Raw genomic sequence first — 18,005 nt, 5'->3', positions numbered from 1 at the left:
CGCTTTTAATAATAAGACAACACAGGGATCAAGTAGTTTTTGGCATATACCTCCAAAGCCGTTAGGTTTAGCCAAATTCTTACCAGGCAGACATGTTCAGCATGACAAGATCTATCTGTGGTCAAATTTCGTTTTTATCTGTTAAGCCATGTTGGAGTTATTGTCCTTTTTTGACATTTATGGAACCATTAATTTGGCTTAGGGTATTCTGCACTGTTCTATGGTGGGAATTTTTTATCTGTCGAAAAAAAAAAAAAAAAAAAAACACGACAGCAGTTACTAAAAATAGAACAGAGGGTTAAGAAGTTTTTTTCATACTTCTCCAAAACTGCCAGGTTTAGCCGAATTTTTTTCAAAATTATCCTTATTATAAGACCTACAATAATCTGCAAAGGATCAAAGTTGTTGGATGGCCCATTGTTAAAGTTATTGCACTTGAAAGGCAAAAAAAGATGATTTTAGCAGTTTTAGGCCAATATCTTGGAAACTTTGATGGATAGAAAGAAACTTTCAATTGTTGAAATGATCCTTATAATAAGTCATACTAAATAAAGTCTCCATTTGAGTCAAAATTGGCTGGCAACTCCTTGTTAGAGCTATTGCCTTCCAAAGGCAAACATTTAACCAGGTATGCCTCTTGTTGAAATTACAAAGTGTTGAAAAAGAAATTTGTGTAACTATTGGCAAGGGTTTCTAGTAAAGCAGAGGATGTGTGCCCTAATGGTGCAATTGTCCATGCTCCCAGTTTTTAATGGTGTCTGGGTTGTTCATTTACTTTTGTTACTTTGTATTTAAGTTATTTGTTTTTCTTTGTTGTATGTGTATGTTTTCCATGTCTGATCTTTGTCCCTGAGTTACTTTTTTTCTGCTATAATCTTGGTTCCCTTGATTACCCTTTCTAAGGGGTTTAGTCATGTCTGCAAGCTTATGGGTAAGGTTAGTTGGAAAAAAAGGAAAGAAATGTAACTAACTCCTTTAGTCATGACTGCACGACTAATCCCCTATGGTTGTGGTTAGTTTTTTTTCAAATTCAAGATATGTAATAATACTATGCCATAATTTGTGAAAAAGACCAACATTTAAAAGTTGAAGGTAGCCAGCTCACCATGAAAAGAGAAATAACTCTTAATTTTTTAGATGTAACTTATATTAGAATAATTTAATTTATTTTTTTTTTGTAGGACATGAACCTGTTGTTTCTCCTAAATATGCTGCTATTAGTGTTACATTTATATCTGTACTATTTTTGGTAACAGGTAGGTGATCTGTATGCAGTGTGTATTAGGGACCTCATATACCTGTCAGTTATTTTACAGTTTATAATACAGCTATTAGTCCATGGGCTGGGAGGGTCCAAAGGGTTTAAAAAGTGGCAGAAACAAGCATTTTTTTTTATTCTAGGACACTAACTTATAATAACTATAATTGAATCGATCTCAGTGAAATTTGTATCACATGGTGCTATTTCACCAAAGGAAGGCTGGAATTACCTATTTAATTGTTGCAAATTAACCAACTAGGAATGAGTGACCATAAATGGCAGCAAACAAGCATTTTCCTTGTGTCTAGATGATAATTTTAGTTGTACAAAAAAATGGATCTTAATGAAAATGAAATTGCACAACAAAGTGCCATACTCCATTTTCAAAACTTTATAACTTAATTTTGTTTCAGTGTCTATACTTATTCCAGCTGTTACTGATCAGCTGTGTGCAGTTGTTTCAAGATGGCAAAACATTTTTTACCCCTTTAGGCAAATGCCAAAGGGGACATAGGTTTGCACTCTGTCTGTCCGTCTGTCCGTCAGTCTGTTAGTCTGTCAGTCACACTTGGTTTTCCGGACTTATTTTTGTAATACCTCATCCAATTGATTTCATATTTTGTATATAGTCTTATCATGACAAGTTACAAGTTAAGTTCGAATGACATGAAGGTTGAACGATTTTTACAGAAGTTATGGCCCTTGGACATTGAAAATTTCATGAAATTAAATGTTTTCTGGACATTTTTTGTAATGCCTCATCCAATTGATTTCATATTTGGTATATAGTCTTATCATGACAAGTTACAAATTGAATTTAAATATTGTTGCGGCAAAATGGTTTATATGGAACTTATGGCCCTTTGACATAGAAAATTACATAAAATTTTATGTTTCATCATTTTGATGCAGATTGCTGCTGTCATTCTAGAGTTATTTGCCCTTTAATTCATAATGATGAAGTTTTTTTTCAACTTTCGAGGTGATAGAAAGAGAATGTCTTTATGCAGCTTTCTGTAATGCAAAAATGTTATTATTTACTGTAAAATGAAGCTCAGGTTTGATTTTGATGGAATTTGCTTTTGCTGTTCAAGAGTTATTTTCTCTTGATTGTTAAAAAATAACACCATCCATTGTTAGTTCACATATATAAAAAAAAATCTCATAAAGGCAATGAGTTCAATGGCTGAAAGGGGACTCTGTATTGTATCAGCATTACTGTCAGAATGCTTGTTTTTAAATAAATTTGTATTACTTAGTAATAAAAAAATATCGTTTCTATTTTGAGGTTTTCATTTTCTAGGAGTAGCAGTTATCCTGTACATATTTGCAAAACGTGATGTTGGAGGTGAGTAAAACTATTCCATTCACCAACTTTATTTGTTAAAACAGAACATTGCAATTGACGACTTTCACATTTGCCATTTACGTGAAATCTGGGGAAAACTGGTTTACAGATTTATACCAGACAATGAAAGGATATCTGATTTGAAGGGTGTCCGAACATAAATACATTGATTATGTAGAAAAAGGTCTCTGACCATTGAAATATTGGAAATACTTCTATTATAAATGTATCTTTTAAAAATTTCTGACAGTAATCAAATCAAGTTTTGTTCCATTGGCTCCCATTGCAATTGTCACTCGATGGCATGCCTGCTGACCATTTTAGATCTCGAGAACTTTTCTGGAATGGAAGTGAAAGTTAAAGTCATCTCTTTCATTTTAACGTGATTAATATCAGTATCTAGCATGAACCGAACAAACACTGAAAATGTATTGCATGTATGTGTGTTTCATTATAAATATCAATTTCAAACAGAACAATAAAATCTTTAACTAAAATAATTGTATAGAATGATGTATTCATAAGAAAAGCATGTGTAATAAAAAAAATATGAAACTTGATACCAATGGCATGTTTGACATAAGAAAAAACCTCTCAAAAGTTAATTTGGTTAATGTCAGTCTTTACAACACCTTTAAAAATTTGGCAAGTAGGAAATAAATCTTAAGGTCATTTCATGCAATAACAGTCTACGTATATTCTTTTTTAGATTTAAGTGAACCAACATATATCTACTTGGTTCCTCCTTGTGACGAAATCCCAGTTAATATCAAAGGTAAGGACACTCTATTAATGTAGATGGTGTAACGGTTTTGACAGTTCAGTTTGTGTCTGTTATTTCATGCACATTATTGATGCCTATATTGATACAGCTTCGTTTACTTTGGGCCCTTTGCGGGTCCGGGTGTCAAAAGAATTGGCCCGCAACAGTGCTAAGCTTGTTTTAAAAGGCGACTTAATAGTACTGAGAACCCTGGCCAGGGGTTAGGGCACTCTGGCTTCAGAGCAACTGGGTTGTGTACCCCTGGTGATGGAATGGGATCGCCAGGCCATAATACGGAAAACTTTACCACAAACCATAGTGGTGCAATTCGTCAAGAAATATACCATGTTCCTCACACACATGAACATTAAAGAACCTGCTTGGTAATAGGAACCTTTGGGCTCCGCCACAGGAGGTTAAATTGACCTACCCTACCCACCTCTCCCTATTTCCAGTGGCAATCAAAATTTGTAAAACATATTGTCCTTGTGTCCTATCCAATTTTCATTTCATCATCATAGAAATGGTCTTCATTGCTTCTCAACAAAGCATGCATTATTTAAATGGATAGAGTATGGACTGATTAGCTTTGAGTCAGAATAATGTGACCAAGTGGAGTTGCATGACTATCTTTGGGCTGTTACTTCTGAAAGGTAGCTAATAAAAAATCTTGCTCAACATGTCACTCTTGTAAGGCAGGTTATGTTGAATTAGTCAATTTTTCTTGTCATGAAATGCATAAAATACATCTCCATTGGGCATGAAACTATAATCAATCACTTGTAGAACACCCTAATAATATTTGTCATATTTTCTTCTAACATACACAAAGTATTGTGTAGCATGAAAGCCTGTGTGATATTTTTTACAGGAATTTTTATGAGACATGCACGTCATCACTTAGATGTGAATTGGATTTAGTTGGAAAACAACTTATCGAGTGGCATGGGACAACAACTTTAACTTTTTTTGTTTTTAAGATAAAAATTCTTGTGGTTCCTGCAAATAAAACTTTTTATCCGTAGAATTTTTAAATAAATATTTAATTATTCTGATAATAAATATAAATGTGCCATTCAGTCACTTAAATGTAAGATCTAACAACACTCCATTCTACTTTCTGACCCCTGCAGGTCCGGGTGTCAAAAGAATAGGCCTGCAGCAGCGCTAAGCTTGTCGTAAAAGGCAACTAAATAGTGCTCAGAAACATAGCCAGGGGCTAGGTGCTCTGCCCACAGAGCAACTGGGCTGTGTACCCCAGGTTATGGAATGGGGAATATCTGGCATGTTCCATGCTGGGGTTGTCAGGCTATAATACAGAAAACCTGACTGCAAACCATAGTGGTGTACCGTGTTGGAAAAGATGCCATGTTCCTCGCACGTTAAAGAACCTTGCAGTGGTATTCAATAGGAGTAGAAACCTTTGCGCTCCGCCACAAGAGGCTAAATTGCCCAACCCTACCCATCCATCCCTTTTATCTTGTGGCAGTCGAAATTTGTCGACCCTATTAACCTTGTGTCCCATCCTTTTTTTAATTTTATCATCATCATTTCATGTTCATTTTATCATCCTTTTCACGTTCATTGCCTGAATATAGCTGAAATATTGCTGCTCGGGCATTAAACGCCAAGAACCAATCAATCAATCAATCTACTTTCAGCCATTCAGAATGCAGGTCCAAACATGTAGGCTAAAAACCACTAATTCCACTTCCCATAGGCTTCTATGCTAATTTCACAATATTCAATGGCTTCTCTGGACTTTACCTTAACTTTAACCTGCAGAGGACTGTATATCAGCATGATTCTACATATGTCAGCTCACAATCCTCAGAATGGCATGTGGGGTTAGCAGACTTGAAGTGCAGTACTGGTCACCAGAAGTGAAGGGTCTATAAATAGCATGGGAAATCCCAGTGTTTTCACAAGATAGGGGTATATTTAAAAATCATTATGGAGATTAGGCTTTACATCACAAGAAGCAAAATGCACCTATAAAATGTTCAGAAATGTTTTTCCTTTCAGAAACTGTTTAAATTTTTTAAATAAGATGAGCACTATGAGGAACAGGGGTAATTTCTGCGTAGGACTATTTTTGCGTACGTTCTGAATGCTCATTGGTTGAATTGGTGGTCTGTAACCTAAAGAGTCACTTTTTGTCTTAGAAAAAATTAATAACTATACAGGTATCTTCCTATACACATACTGAATGCATCTGCAAAGTTTCAGTGAAATGTGACAAGCACTTTTTTAAATATTTGATTTTTAAATATAGGGTAACCAAGTTGTGCGAGCAAAAAAGTGACAACATTCTACCATACTTAAATGCATTAAATATTTGCAAAGAACTTTTTCTGACTTTTCAAATAAAAAATATCAATCACAACTTGTTTTTTTACAATATTAATGAAGAAATAGTTTTAAAAGTAATCATTTTCTGAGAAATTGGTCTATTTTTAAAAATTTATTTCTGACATGCCTCCCCCTTTTTCTTGATCTCATGTCAAAAATCCTAAATCTTTAAATTTTCACAAACGGTGATATATTTGGCTTTAAATTTGTAAATACAGTGTTTTCACATTAAAACATGACCAGTAAAGGGCACCTAAAGCAAAAAAAGTACTCAATAATGGATTTTCCATGTTGCCATAGGGGAATGCTTATATGGCCTTAACCGCAGTAATGAAAGTGAGTTTTTCCTCATTTCTAACCTAATTTTTGCTCAAATCTACACAAAACTTGATTTCAAGTGCTTATTACCACCATATTTAGGTAGCCCTCAAAGTTTAATATTTGATATTTTTACTAAATTTTCTACACTTTTTACAAGATAGGACATTAAAATCAGCCAAAAAGACCAATTTTCCATAATTTGGACCTATAACTTAAAAAAATGCATATTTTGAAGGATTTTTGTAGTGTATACGTTTCATGGCAAAGTTAACAAGATCTTCAAGTAGTTTAAATCTATTTCAAGAAATTTTTCATTTTGCCATGGCTTCAGCTTGAGGCTAAAAACCACTAATTCCACTTCCCATAGGCTTCTATGCTAATTTCACAATATTCAATGGCTTCTCTGGACTTTACCTTAACTTTAACTTGCAGAGGACTATATATCAGCATGATTCTACATATGTCAGCTCACAATCCTCAGAATGGCATGTGGGGTTAGCAGACTTGAAGTGCAGTACTGGTCACCGGAAGTGAAGGGTCTATAAATAGCATGGGAAATCCCAGTGTTTTCACAAGATAGGGGTACATTGTATATTTAAAAATCATTATGGAGATTAGGCTTCACATCACAAGAAGCAAAATGCACCTATAAAATGTACAGAAATGTTTTTCCTTTCAGAAACTGTTTAAATTTTTTAAATAAGATGAGAACTTTTTTCACAGCACTATGAGGAACAGGGGTAATTTCTGCGTAGGACTATTTTTGCGTACGTTCCAAATGCTCATTGGTTGAATTGGTGGTCTGTAACCTGTATCGGTCTTTATATCTCATTATTAAATAAAATGACTAACACTTAAAGGCTGCAGTCAATACCTCTTAGGACATTGTCATTGGGTTATACTTTTGTTATTTAGTTAGTTGTGCTTTGGCAGCACCATTAGACTCGGGATCCACTCAGTGAGTAGGTAGTAAATATGAATCATCTTGTCCATCTGTCATTCCATCTGTATTTTATAGCAATTATTTCAACTCCCAATCGATTGATTGATTGCATAGTTTGTAAGGGCAATAAGCTATTAGTATGGCCTAAAAATATCAACTGTTTTGTAATGATATATGAGTTGTTTATAAAATAGCCAGCACTCCACAGTATTGTAGAACTGCCTAATTTTGGTCTTGTAATCTGATGCTTTGTAACATTTATCTCTTTAAAAAAATGTCAAGCATCTGTAAATCTACATATCTAGAAATAGCTCAAGCCAAGGCCTTCGGGATGCAGTAAAAATTTTCTGGAAAAAAATTACCCACAGCATATAGGGTTACCATAGAAACCATGCAAAAAGATGCGAAAATTTGCAAACAAATTCATAAAATCAGGTTTAAAAATATCAAATTTCCTGCAAAATATCTGAAATTTTTATTTCAATCCCTAAAACTGTTCAAACTTTTTCCTTCGAAAACCCCTTCTTCATATGGGCATAGCCGGTTAGATTTTGAGCTATTCACTTTGTAATCCACTTATTAAATTTAGCATGATAAAAAATTGACTTACTTTCACTTTCACAATGAAGTCAAATTGTCATTGAAAAAAAGCCCCTTCGACATTGAATATATATAAAACATTATAACAATTTTGAAAACAAGAAACACAATCTGTCCTAAAATCTTGTAAGTATATTAGAGGTGAAAGAATTTTAATGGTGCCAGATTTTTGGGCATTAGACATGTTAGAGTCATGTTACCATTGTAATAGTCATTATGAATGACATTTTTGGATCCTAAATGTTGAATGTGCTTTTTTACATTTCCAGAGTTACAGCAACATGAAGTTGACAAATGGAAACAGGTTTTGCAAAAGTTTGTACCAACTAGAGCATCAGCTGCTGTAAAGGAATCTATAATGACGAATCAATGTGTTGTTATTACAGGACCTCCTGGGTGTGGTAAAACTGTAACTGCTAACTATGTTATCCTCTATATGACTGAGTCAGAGGGATATGATTTGATGCTTGTGTGCGACATAAATGACACAATAAAATATTCAAAGCCAAAAGGAAAACAATTGCTTTTCATCGATGATATATTTGGAAAACATTTTATTGAAGAGCATAACAGAGATTGGTGGGGAAAACAAAACCAGCGAGTTCAAATCTTATTGTCTAGAAATAAGGATTTAAAACTTATAGCCACATGTAGGTCATATGTATATAATCTAATTGATGATAGGTGTCTATTGCCTTTTACTAAAATATGTTTTCTGTCTGAAGATATTTGTCTTAACTTAAGTGAAAGGCGAAGTATTGGACATTCTTATATCGGTGATGAAATTAATGGGCTAGGTGATAAGGTACTTATGGAATTCGATTTTTTTCCAGAATTATGTTATTATTGTAGTGTAAATAGAGCAGATGGTTCTGAAAACGTTCTAAATTCTTGTAGTGTTATAAATGAACATTGGTTAGAGGAACTACTAAATCCTCGCATGTACATAAAGTATGAAATAGACAATTTGTTCAAACACCTGGATATCAAGTTCATACTTTTTTCATTGATGGTGATTTCGGGCAATTCTATCAAAACTGACCTGCTCACTAATGAAAACCATACGGATAATAATAAAATAAATTTTTTGTATGGTGAAGTTGGTCTTAAACCAGCCCCTAGTAAGCAATCACTTTTAAAGTACTTGTTGTCATTGAGAGGTTCTTTTGTAGTTGAAGAAAACACGATTTTTGAATTTAAAAGTGAAAAAATGTTCAGTGTTGTTACTTTGTGTATCAGTAAATATATCATAAAATCATTGCTTAAGTATGGAAAATGGTCAGTTTTAAAGGACAGATTTACACTTGAGCAGTTTAGTAAGTATAGAGCAACACAACAGTGTGTATTAATTCCAATGGGTTATGAACACCTCTACTTCGACCGTCTGTTAATGGACATTAATTCAGGATTATTTTGGGAAGTATTCTTGGACACTAACAACAGTCTTCTAGACTTTAGAAATATGTTCCTTGACTATCTACATAATCATTTTACTTGTAAAGATTTTAAAGACGATACAAACAGGTCCACTGTATTACATGCTGTGGCTGATCAAGGATATGATGATTATGTTAAGTTCTTTGCTGATTTGGATAGGTCAAGAGTAAACATAAAGGATAAATTTGAAAATACCCCTCTTCATCTTGCAGCACGTAAAGGACACAAAGCTGTTGTTGAGGCATTGATAAAGAGGAAAGCATTTTTTGATGCAACCAATGAGAAAGGAAATACACCATTGCATATTGCATGTGAAGGAGGTCATGTTGAAACTGTTGAAAAACTCTTGTTGATGAAGGCTGCAATCAAACAAAACCCCTTAACTTTAGATACAGCATTACACTTGGTTTGTAAAAATGGACACAAACAATTAGCTTCGTTACTACTACAAAAAAATGCTAAGGTAAATGTTTCTGATCAGAAAGGTTTTACACCATTACATTTTACATGTAGGAAGGGACATATCGAATTATGCAAGTTACTTCTGTCTTATGATGCAAATATCAATTCTGTTGATGGCAAAATAAGATCTCCATTATATCATGCATGTGAAATGAATAGATTAGATATTGTCGAGCTTCTTCTTAAACATAATGCCACTGTTAATATAGAGACAAAAGATAAAAAAAGTCTTCTTCACATTGCATGTGAGAAAGGACATATAAAGATCACAAAACAACTGTTAGAACTAGATTTGAAAGTTGATGATAAAGATTTGAATGGCAATACACCGTTATATCTTGCTTCTATGAATGGACACGAAGAAATAGTGGGGTCACTGCTAATAAAACATGCTAATATTAACGTTTGTAATAATGGAAAGAATTTACCTATTCATGCAGCATCCAGTCGTGGACACACTAAAGTTGTTGAATGTTTACTTGACTATAATACAGAAATAAACTGTGTGAACAAAGAAAAACTAACACCACTTCATAATGCATGCATTTCTGGACATACTGATATTGTTAAACATTTGTTAAAGAAACAAAAGAATCTAGAGTCTACTGGAACAATACCAATAAGCAGTGCTTTGAATATGAAAGACAAGTATGGAAGAACACCACTACATATTGCATGTGAGAAGGGACACATAAATACAGTGGAATTACTATTAGACCAGGGAGCAGATACTGAGTGTCTTGAAACAGATGGTTTCACTATAATTCACATTGCATGCCGGGAAGGGTTCTTTGAAATACTACGGTTGTTATTAGAACATAACACTAACGTGAACAGTACAGACCATGATTTATGGACTCCATTATACGCTGCATGTTATGAAAACAAGTACGACATTGCTAAAATACTAATAGAGAGACATGCTAATGTAAATCAGGCCAATAAAGATGGCGATACACCACTCCATCAAACTGCGGCGTGTGGGAATGATTCATTTACAAAATTACTGGTGATTTCTGGTGCTAATATAAATCAGAAAAATAAATTGGGAGAAACACCTCTTTGGAAAAGTGCCATAAATGGACATGTATCTGTAACGCGGTATTTAGTTCAACATGGTGCTGAAATTGACATCAGTGATCGTTTTGGAAACAGCCTAGAAACTTTGGTTAGAAGAAATAATGACCATGTTGAAATAGTTGATATATTGTCAGGGGAAAATGAAACTGCTCTTTGATATATTTGAGCTATTGTCTTTTGTAATGAAAGCACATGTCAGTCAACAACCATTATTTTTTGAGGATTTCCATCATGAGAATCCTAAGGTAATGTTTCCTAAGAGCAGTTTTGTTTTCCAGTTATAACTTTACTTTATTATATTTGATTTTGCATTGTAAAAATGCAAAAAACAAATTGGGATGAATTTGAAGGCCCATTAAAAGGTATTATTAATATGATGATGCCTAACTAATGTTTAAAAAAAAACCATGAGTATTTTGACTTTTTAACATGTATCAAAACAGAACTGTATTTCAGTTATAAACAAGAAAACTGTGAAACAAGTGTAAATATATATATTTTTTTAGATATGTGAAAAGTACCACCATTGCTAATGCTATAGACCTGAAGTTAATGCGTCATAACTTTTAAAAAAATATATATACTTGAAATGCATACCTTATCTCCGAAAGGTAATTTCATCAGCATTTGAAAAAAAGAACTCTTGCTTTGATGTTATTTTTATTGCAAATAGTTCTTTTTAAAAACAATAGGGATAAATTCATCAGGCAAGCAAGAAAAGCTATATTTAGCATTGATAGAAAACAAATAAATATACTCACCTCCGACCGTTTGATGTTAAGGTAGTCCAAAAATATACTGTTGTATAGTTTTGAAGTGTTGGGTATTGACAGTAATGATGTGCAACCTTTTTTCAAAATGTTTAAAAAAAAATTAACAAGTACTGTTTGCTGTATTGTGAACGGAGAACTTAGCCTGTTGATATGCTAATCAAATATAGCATTATTATGTATAGCACTTTTGGTTAATGTACTGTGCATTACTTTTTTTCAACACTTATAGCGGATTGTTAAAGAAGAAATTATATGCATGTGGGTCGTATATGAATTTTGGAGTTTACAGAATGTTACTTAGAATTTGGCCGTGTCTAATTCAGTATGATCAGTAAACGTTTCCTTGACTGTTAAATGTCTTTTGTTACACCTGAATAATATACTACAAAACTTTCAAAAATCTTCCGAAAAGTACTGCACTCTTTTATGGTCATAGAAAATCTCATTGTAACTGAAGATATCTAAATCATATAATTTCACTTTCAGGGTGTAGATAGAGATGATAGAATGTTAAATATTTGTAACTTGTCTGTAATTAGTGATGAGTTTTGCTTTTTTTGCTGTAACTTTTTGAAATAGGGAAACTTGAGTCGTTAGCTGAGTGATATTAAAACTTATCCAAATACATTGAGATTTTGTCAATAAGTAACTGTAAAAACTATAATGTGTTACTTAAGTGTCAGTCTCCTTAAGAATCAGATATTTGAGAAAAAAAACACAGAATTTTAATATCAATTAAGTTATTATTTCATTGAAATGCACTGAAATTGAACATTTCAAGGGCAGATAACTCTGTCCAGATCTTCATTTTTCTAGCATTTCATCGAAATTTTTTTAGCAAATCCATTAATGCAGAGATCAGATAATGGTCTTTTCATATAGAGAAGGCATCCATGAGAGAAATTATATTATCAGATTGGTTGGTTTTTGACATGCATGTTTCTGATTTTCCCTTATTGCTTGATTCTTAGACAAATTTGCACTTAAGATTGCAAGGTTGTGTAAAAGTATTTGTTCAATCATACCAGTAGTGTTTTCTTATATACGCTATTATTTCTTGCCAGGCTGATGCATTGTACATTTCTGTCTTACTATATGTTTTGTATATATGTTTACATTATTTTTTTGCTTATGATCACATTCCCTAGAATATTGTTTGCCTAGATTCTTTAATCTCAGTTCTGCTGTATAGATGACGTATTATCTTTAAACAATCCTAATTTCGGGGATTTGATAAATCGCATCTATCCCTAAGAACTTGAGATAAAGGATACTTCAGACACTGTGATGTCAGCCTCATTTCTTGACCTACACTTAGAAATCGATGGTAAAGGAAAACTATTGACCAAACCTTACGACAAACGTGATGACTTTTCATTCAAATTTGTCAACTTTCCTTTCAGTTGTGGCAACATCCCTTCAGCACCTGCGTATGGAGTGTTCATATCTTAACTCAAACGTTATGCCAGAGCTAGCCATAGCTACGCAGACTTTTTGTATCGCGCTAGAACTCTAACAAATAGGCTTCTTGAACAGGGTTATCTTGCCACAAGATTGAAGTCATCACTACAGAAGTTTTATGGTCGTCATCACGAACTCGTGGATCGCTATGGTGTATCCATCTGCACCATGAAAACTGATTTATTCAACAGGTTATTGTTTTCCTTTCCTCGTTTGTTTACCCCGGACTTGACTTTTTATGAGCAATTCGGCGGGTGTTTCTAGAAAAGCAGAGGACGCTTACCCTACCGGTGCACCTGGTCCATGCTCCCAGTTTTTAGTGGAGTCCGAGTTGCTCATTTGCATTTGTAATTTTGTATGTATGATTTTAGTTACTTTATGTTCTTTGTTGTGTATGTCTGTTTTCCATGTCTGATCTTTGTCCCTGGATTGCATTCTTTTGATTACCGCTATAACCTTGGTTCCCTTGATTACTCCTTGACTCGAGAAATAAAACTTCAGACTATTTTCTTGTTGTTTATTCAGTAACAAATTTTAAAAAATTAACAAAATTGAGGATAATGTTGAAAACCAAGCTTTTCAACTAAGACACCATCCCGAAAACGGGATGACCATAATTAATGCAAGAAATGGCAGCGAATGCTCTAATTCTACTCTGATGGTGGTTTTACTGAGAGAAGCTTATTTGAAGTCGGAAATAAAACCATAGTGTGTCTATAATGTCCGTCTTATTATCATCACCATTTTACTGTGCCTGTGAAGCAATTTATATTGAAATTGACGATAAATTGTCTCTTCATAGTGGTAAAGCATATGTGAATAATAAAAAACGTGGATCACAAACAAAATTCCAGGTGATAGTAATTAAAAGTAAAAAACATATCTTTATTACCTTTAATCTCATATTAAAAATCACTATCAAAGACTAACCCGAATAATCCAGTCCCCGTCAGACAGTTTACACTGTAACGAGTGGCAGGCGACTAACACATTGTCATAAAAATGGCGAACAGAGCAGAGTGATACATACAAAATAAAAGTACATGTAACATATAAACATGAGTCGACCTGTGGCAGGTGACCTCGATGATTACATATGTATGTACATGTGGATATTATTAACTTTGTGACATACATGTACATATATTGGATTATAACCTTATAAATGAAGTACTATCTTTATTATATTAAGTATATTCAAAGATAATTAACGAGTTTTTTTACGTAATTGGCCTTATTGTTCAGTAGCTTGTACTTGCATATAGCAAGCTATTCATCTAATCATCTCTTTGATTTGATCGATAATAATTTGCTTTGCATTTGCTTCTAGGTTGTACAAAGTTTATAATAGTACACACACTACCACAAGTGGAATCTGATCTTTTAAACAGAATAGAATATCTTTGCTTGATTTGTAAAGCACTTGAGTATTTCCCTTAGAAAGTTGTCAAGCTTACAGCCGGAAGATTTGCGCGTTAAATTTGTTTGGTGATTATTCTGCTGAACTCAGTTTACATTTTGAATTTAAAAAAACATTATTTGAAATGTATCTTTATGAAAATTTAAAATACAATCGCTACAGTTTTACACTATTAGAAATTACTGACTAGTTCTTTCAAGCAAAAACACCTTTTCATTTATATATATTTGCATTTTTTTCCATCGTTGCTACTGTTCAATTTATAGCAAAATTAAGTAAAGTTTTTATTCATTGAAAGTTATTAATAATGACATCAATTTTATCAACTAGTAAAGTACACGTGAATATTTTCGGTTGTAAAGTTTTGTCCAATGAGATAGTAATGTATTTATGTTTTGTCACCTCCTTGGAGGACACAATATATCGTTTCCATTTAAAATATTATACCCCTCTCAACGAGTGGGTGGTATATTGAAATAATTTTGCCCATCCGTCATTCCGCCAATCCGTCCGTCCACAATTTCGTTGCAATTATCCCGGCTCCCAATGAATGGATTGATTTTGAAATTTGTGTGTTTTTATATGGGAGGGCATATGTTGTTAGCAATTTTGGTTGCTCTACAATATCAACTTCCTCTACCAGTGGGGTATGCATAGCAGGACGACGGGTGCATCGTGTTTTTTTTTTTTTTTTTTTTTTTTTTGTCTGTTCAGACACGTCAGCTTTGAAATAAGGGACCAAAAGGGGATCGCAACACTACTATTTCTTAGAATTAAGCTGAACTGTCCTAGTAAAGGCATCTTCATGTCTACATTGCTGTTCCACAATATTCTGTGACACTAACGTCTGAATTCTGTAGACTTAGCGAGGTAAGACTTACGAAACATAAAGGAATACAATGACAAGAAGAGACATAAAACAAGCATTACCCTCATCTCTAAACTATTTTCACAATAAGTACGTAAATATCTTTGAAAATGTGCCAAAATAAGTCGTATCCATACTTGTCCCAACCATAAGTATTTGATCTTTACTGTGCTATTGTATCCAGGCTGCACCCTGCGAAACATTTTATCCTAGATGTAATAAGCAAATGTGCCAAACCATTGTTTAGAATGTATCAAATAATCCACCGTTACTGGAGTTTTGAAATAAAACTTTAACGTTTGTGTTATTCTTATTTTTTTACACAAGAAAAAAGGGAAAACAATTAAGTAAAGAAGTATCAGTACAAAATAGAAAAAGTATATAATAATACGATGAAAAATTGTCCCCAAAAAAGTGAATATGTATAACCACAAAGTGAAAAGGTATAACCACAAAGCTAAAAAGTAAAACTACAAAGTGCAAAATGACTAGACATATCACATAAAAAAAGGTCAACATAAGACCGCTTTGTCGTTTCATATCAGCGATCATCATCGTGATAAATGTTAAGATGTTAAATATGGGTAGTATATTTCCGAAATGTCAGATTTTGGACAATTCAAATATGTCAAAATCCTAAAACAGAAACGAAAACGAATAATATACACAATGAAGCGAACTGAACAAAACAGATTGCACATACAAACAAATGATAAGGAAAACGATACATCACACATAAAACTGAAGTACCTGCAATATGAATTCTTATTGTTAAAGGGCAGGCCATTGAAAAAATCGGGAGAGACATCAGATGCTCTGGAAGGGTAAACATGTCTTGCTTCGCCAACTGAATCCGTCATGATTTTATACACGATGTACCATGTATTGACTAGGTCAATATTTAACAACCGTGATTGACCATGCTTAGTGCATGTTCAATTTGCAAACGTATAAGAAAATCCACTAGAATTAGTACAAAGAAAAAAATGTAGTACGAATAAGGAAGTTTAAAAAGTGGAACAGCAAATGTAAACGAATTTGCTTTTAAATATTACTCATTAAAACAGATGGACTTACATCCATTGTAAGCAATATAACTAATACAACTTTACAAGAGGAAAGACTTTGAAGTCAACAATTTTCTGACTGACTGCTTTATCGACACTGTTAGGCCATTTGTCAAGTAGCAAAAGAAACGATTCATTGGGCACACGAGGCAATGTGGCGAGCGCTGGTTTAAAACAAAATCTTGTGAGCTGTATACAAGTTATTGCAGGTCTTAAGGAAAATTCAATCGGAACAGCGCGCAACCAAATGAATTAAACAGTTCAAAGAGGTCATCTTAAGTATATATTGGCGAACAAAAAAAAACACACACACGTATTTACGGTAACCTGGTAATTGTCTGTCAAGGTCAAAGCGAGATATTCAAAAACCGTTTCAGCTAAAATTTAGAAAGAGACAAATTGTAATTGTAATTGTCCTCAATGGAGTTATCAAAATCAACTCGATTATCTGATGAGCAAAACCAAACTGATGTGTTTGATAATGATTGGTTCCTAGGTGTACAATGTACAATCTTTAATGTTGCCATATCGTGCGACATCTGTACTATTGGTATTTTCAAACAACATGGTTAAAACAAATTTGTTACCGCTCTACAAGTAATTATAGGGGTAGTAGTCGTGAAGAGCAATCTAGTTGAATTCTTCAAAACTATTTTAAATGCATGTCTTTTTAATGGGTCAAGTAATAATGATGTGTACTGAATGCACACTTGTTATACTACAGTAATTGTATTTTTGGTGTTAAATTTGTAGAACACTTTTTGTAAAAGTGAAAAACTATACTATCGTTCTGTTAATTTCCTTAAAACATTTGACACTGTGAATCGTATATTTTTGGAAAAATGTTAGAGACAAAGTAGGCGAAGTACTGAATGTTAATTCCATTCAACGTTTTTATCTGACTATATTTTGACAATCTCAGTGTTATGCAAGGTGATGTACTTTCACTTATTTTGTTTCATTTTAATGTGCATCACCTTGAACAAAACGTCTTGTTAAGTTTGAAGTTATTTCTATTGGTGTATATTGATGATATCATCTTAGTGTTGGAGTCCGTTGAAAGTTTATGATAAAAGTAACCAAGGTTCTAGCGGAAATCAAACTAATATTATTCGGGGACATAGACCAGATATGGAAAACAGACATAGAACAAACAAAGAACATAAAATACCTAAAGTAGTAACTATGAAACGTTGAACACAGTTTTCATGGTGAAGATGGATACACCATAACGATCCACGAGTTCATGATGACGACCATAACACATCTGTAGTGATGACTTCTAACTTGTAGCAACATAGCCCTGTTCCAGAAGCCTAATTGTGTAAAAAGTCTTGCGCAATACAAAGAGTCCGCGTAGCTACGGCTAGTTCTGACATAACGTATGAGTTGTGATATGGAAACTCCATACGGAGGTGCTGAAGTGATGTTGCCACAGATGAAAGGAAAGTTGACAATGCCGAATGAAAAGTCGTCACGTTTGTCGTAAAGTTTTGTCAATAGTTTGCTTTTACCATCGATCTGTAAGTGTAGGTCAAGATATGAGACTTCACAGTACCTATAGTATCCTTTATCTCAAGTTCTTTGGAATAGATGCGATGTACATGTATCAAATCATCGAAACTAGAATTGTTTAACTTTGTCATCTTATACAAGTAATTGGTGTTTGTCAGTTTATTTGATGGTTTTCTGTTTGCGATTTGACTTATGTTCGGTTGTAATTTCCTTTGAACAGAAAAATGTGAATTTTGAAGATATTCACTGGTCTATTCGTGCAAATTTAAAATAATAAACAATTTTAATTTTGTGCACTAATTATTCGGTTTAAAACAAAATATGTACTAATTTG

The 18,005-nt window shown here is 33.5% G+C and overlaps 1 protein-coding gene across 7 annotated transcripts in view; it reads left to right on the top strand.

Moving 5' to 3' along the window:
• The window catches only part of LOC148604491 (uncharacterized), a 41,787-nt gene extending 29,820 nt beyond the window's left edge, over positions 1 to 11,967 (top strand). For all 7 annotated transcript variants that reach the window (XM_088550937.1, XM_088550934.1, XM_088550936.1 and 4 more), the window contains exons 7-10: positions 1,182 to 1,256; positions 2,565 to 2,609; positions 3,319 to 3,384; positions 7,858 to 11,967. In XM_088550937.1, the coding sequence (XP_088407063.1) occupies positions 1,182 to 1,256; positions 2,565 to 2,609; positions 3,319 to 3,384; positions 7,858 to 10,724 (3,053 nt within the window). In that variant the 3' untranslated portion in view covers positions 10,725 to 11,967. The remainder of the gene's footprint in view (positions 1 to 1,181; positions 1,257 to 2,564; positions 2,610 to 3,318; positions 3,385 to 7,857) is intronic.
• Positions 11,968 to 18,005: the final 6,038 nt, after the last annotated feature.

Source organism: Perna viridis, chromosome 10 (genome assembly GCF_037379345.1).
Source record: "Perna viridis isolate PV_CMFRI_1.1 ecotype Kerala chromosome 10, ASM3737934v1, whole genome shotgun sequence".
Classification (NCBI taxonomy): Eukaryota; Metazoa; Mollusca; class Bivalvia; order Mytilida; family Mytilidae; genus Perna; species Perna viridis.
The sequence above is the reverse complement of the archived record's forward strand: the minus strand, read 5'-3'. Positions and strand labels throughout refer to the sequence as shown.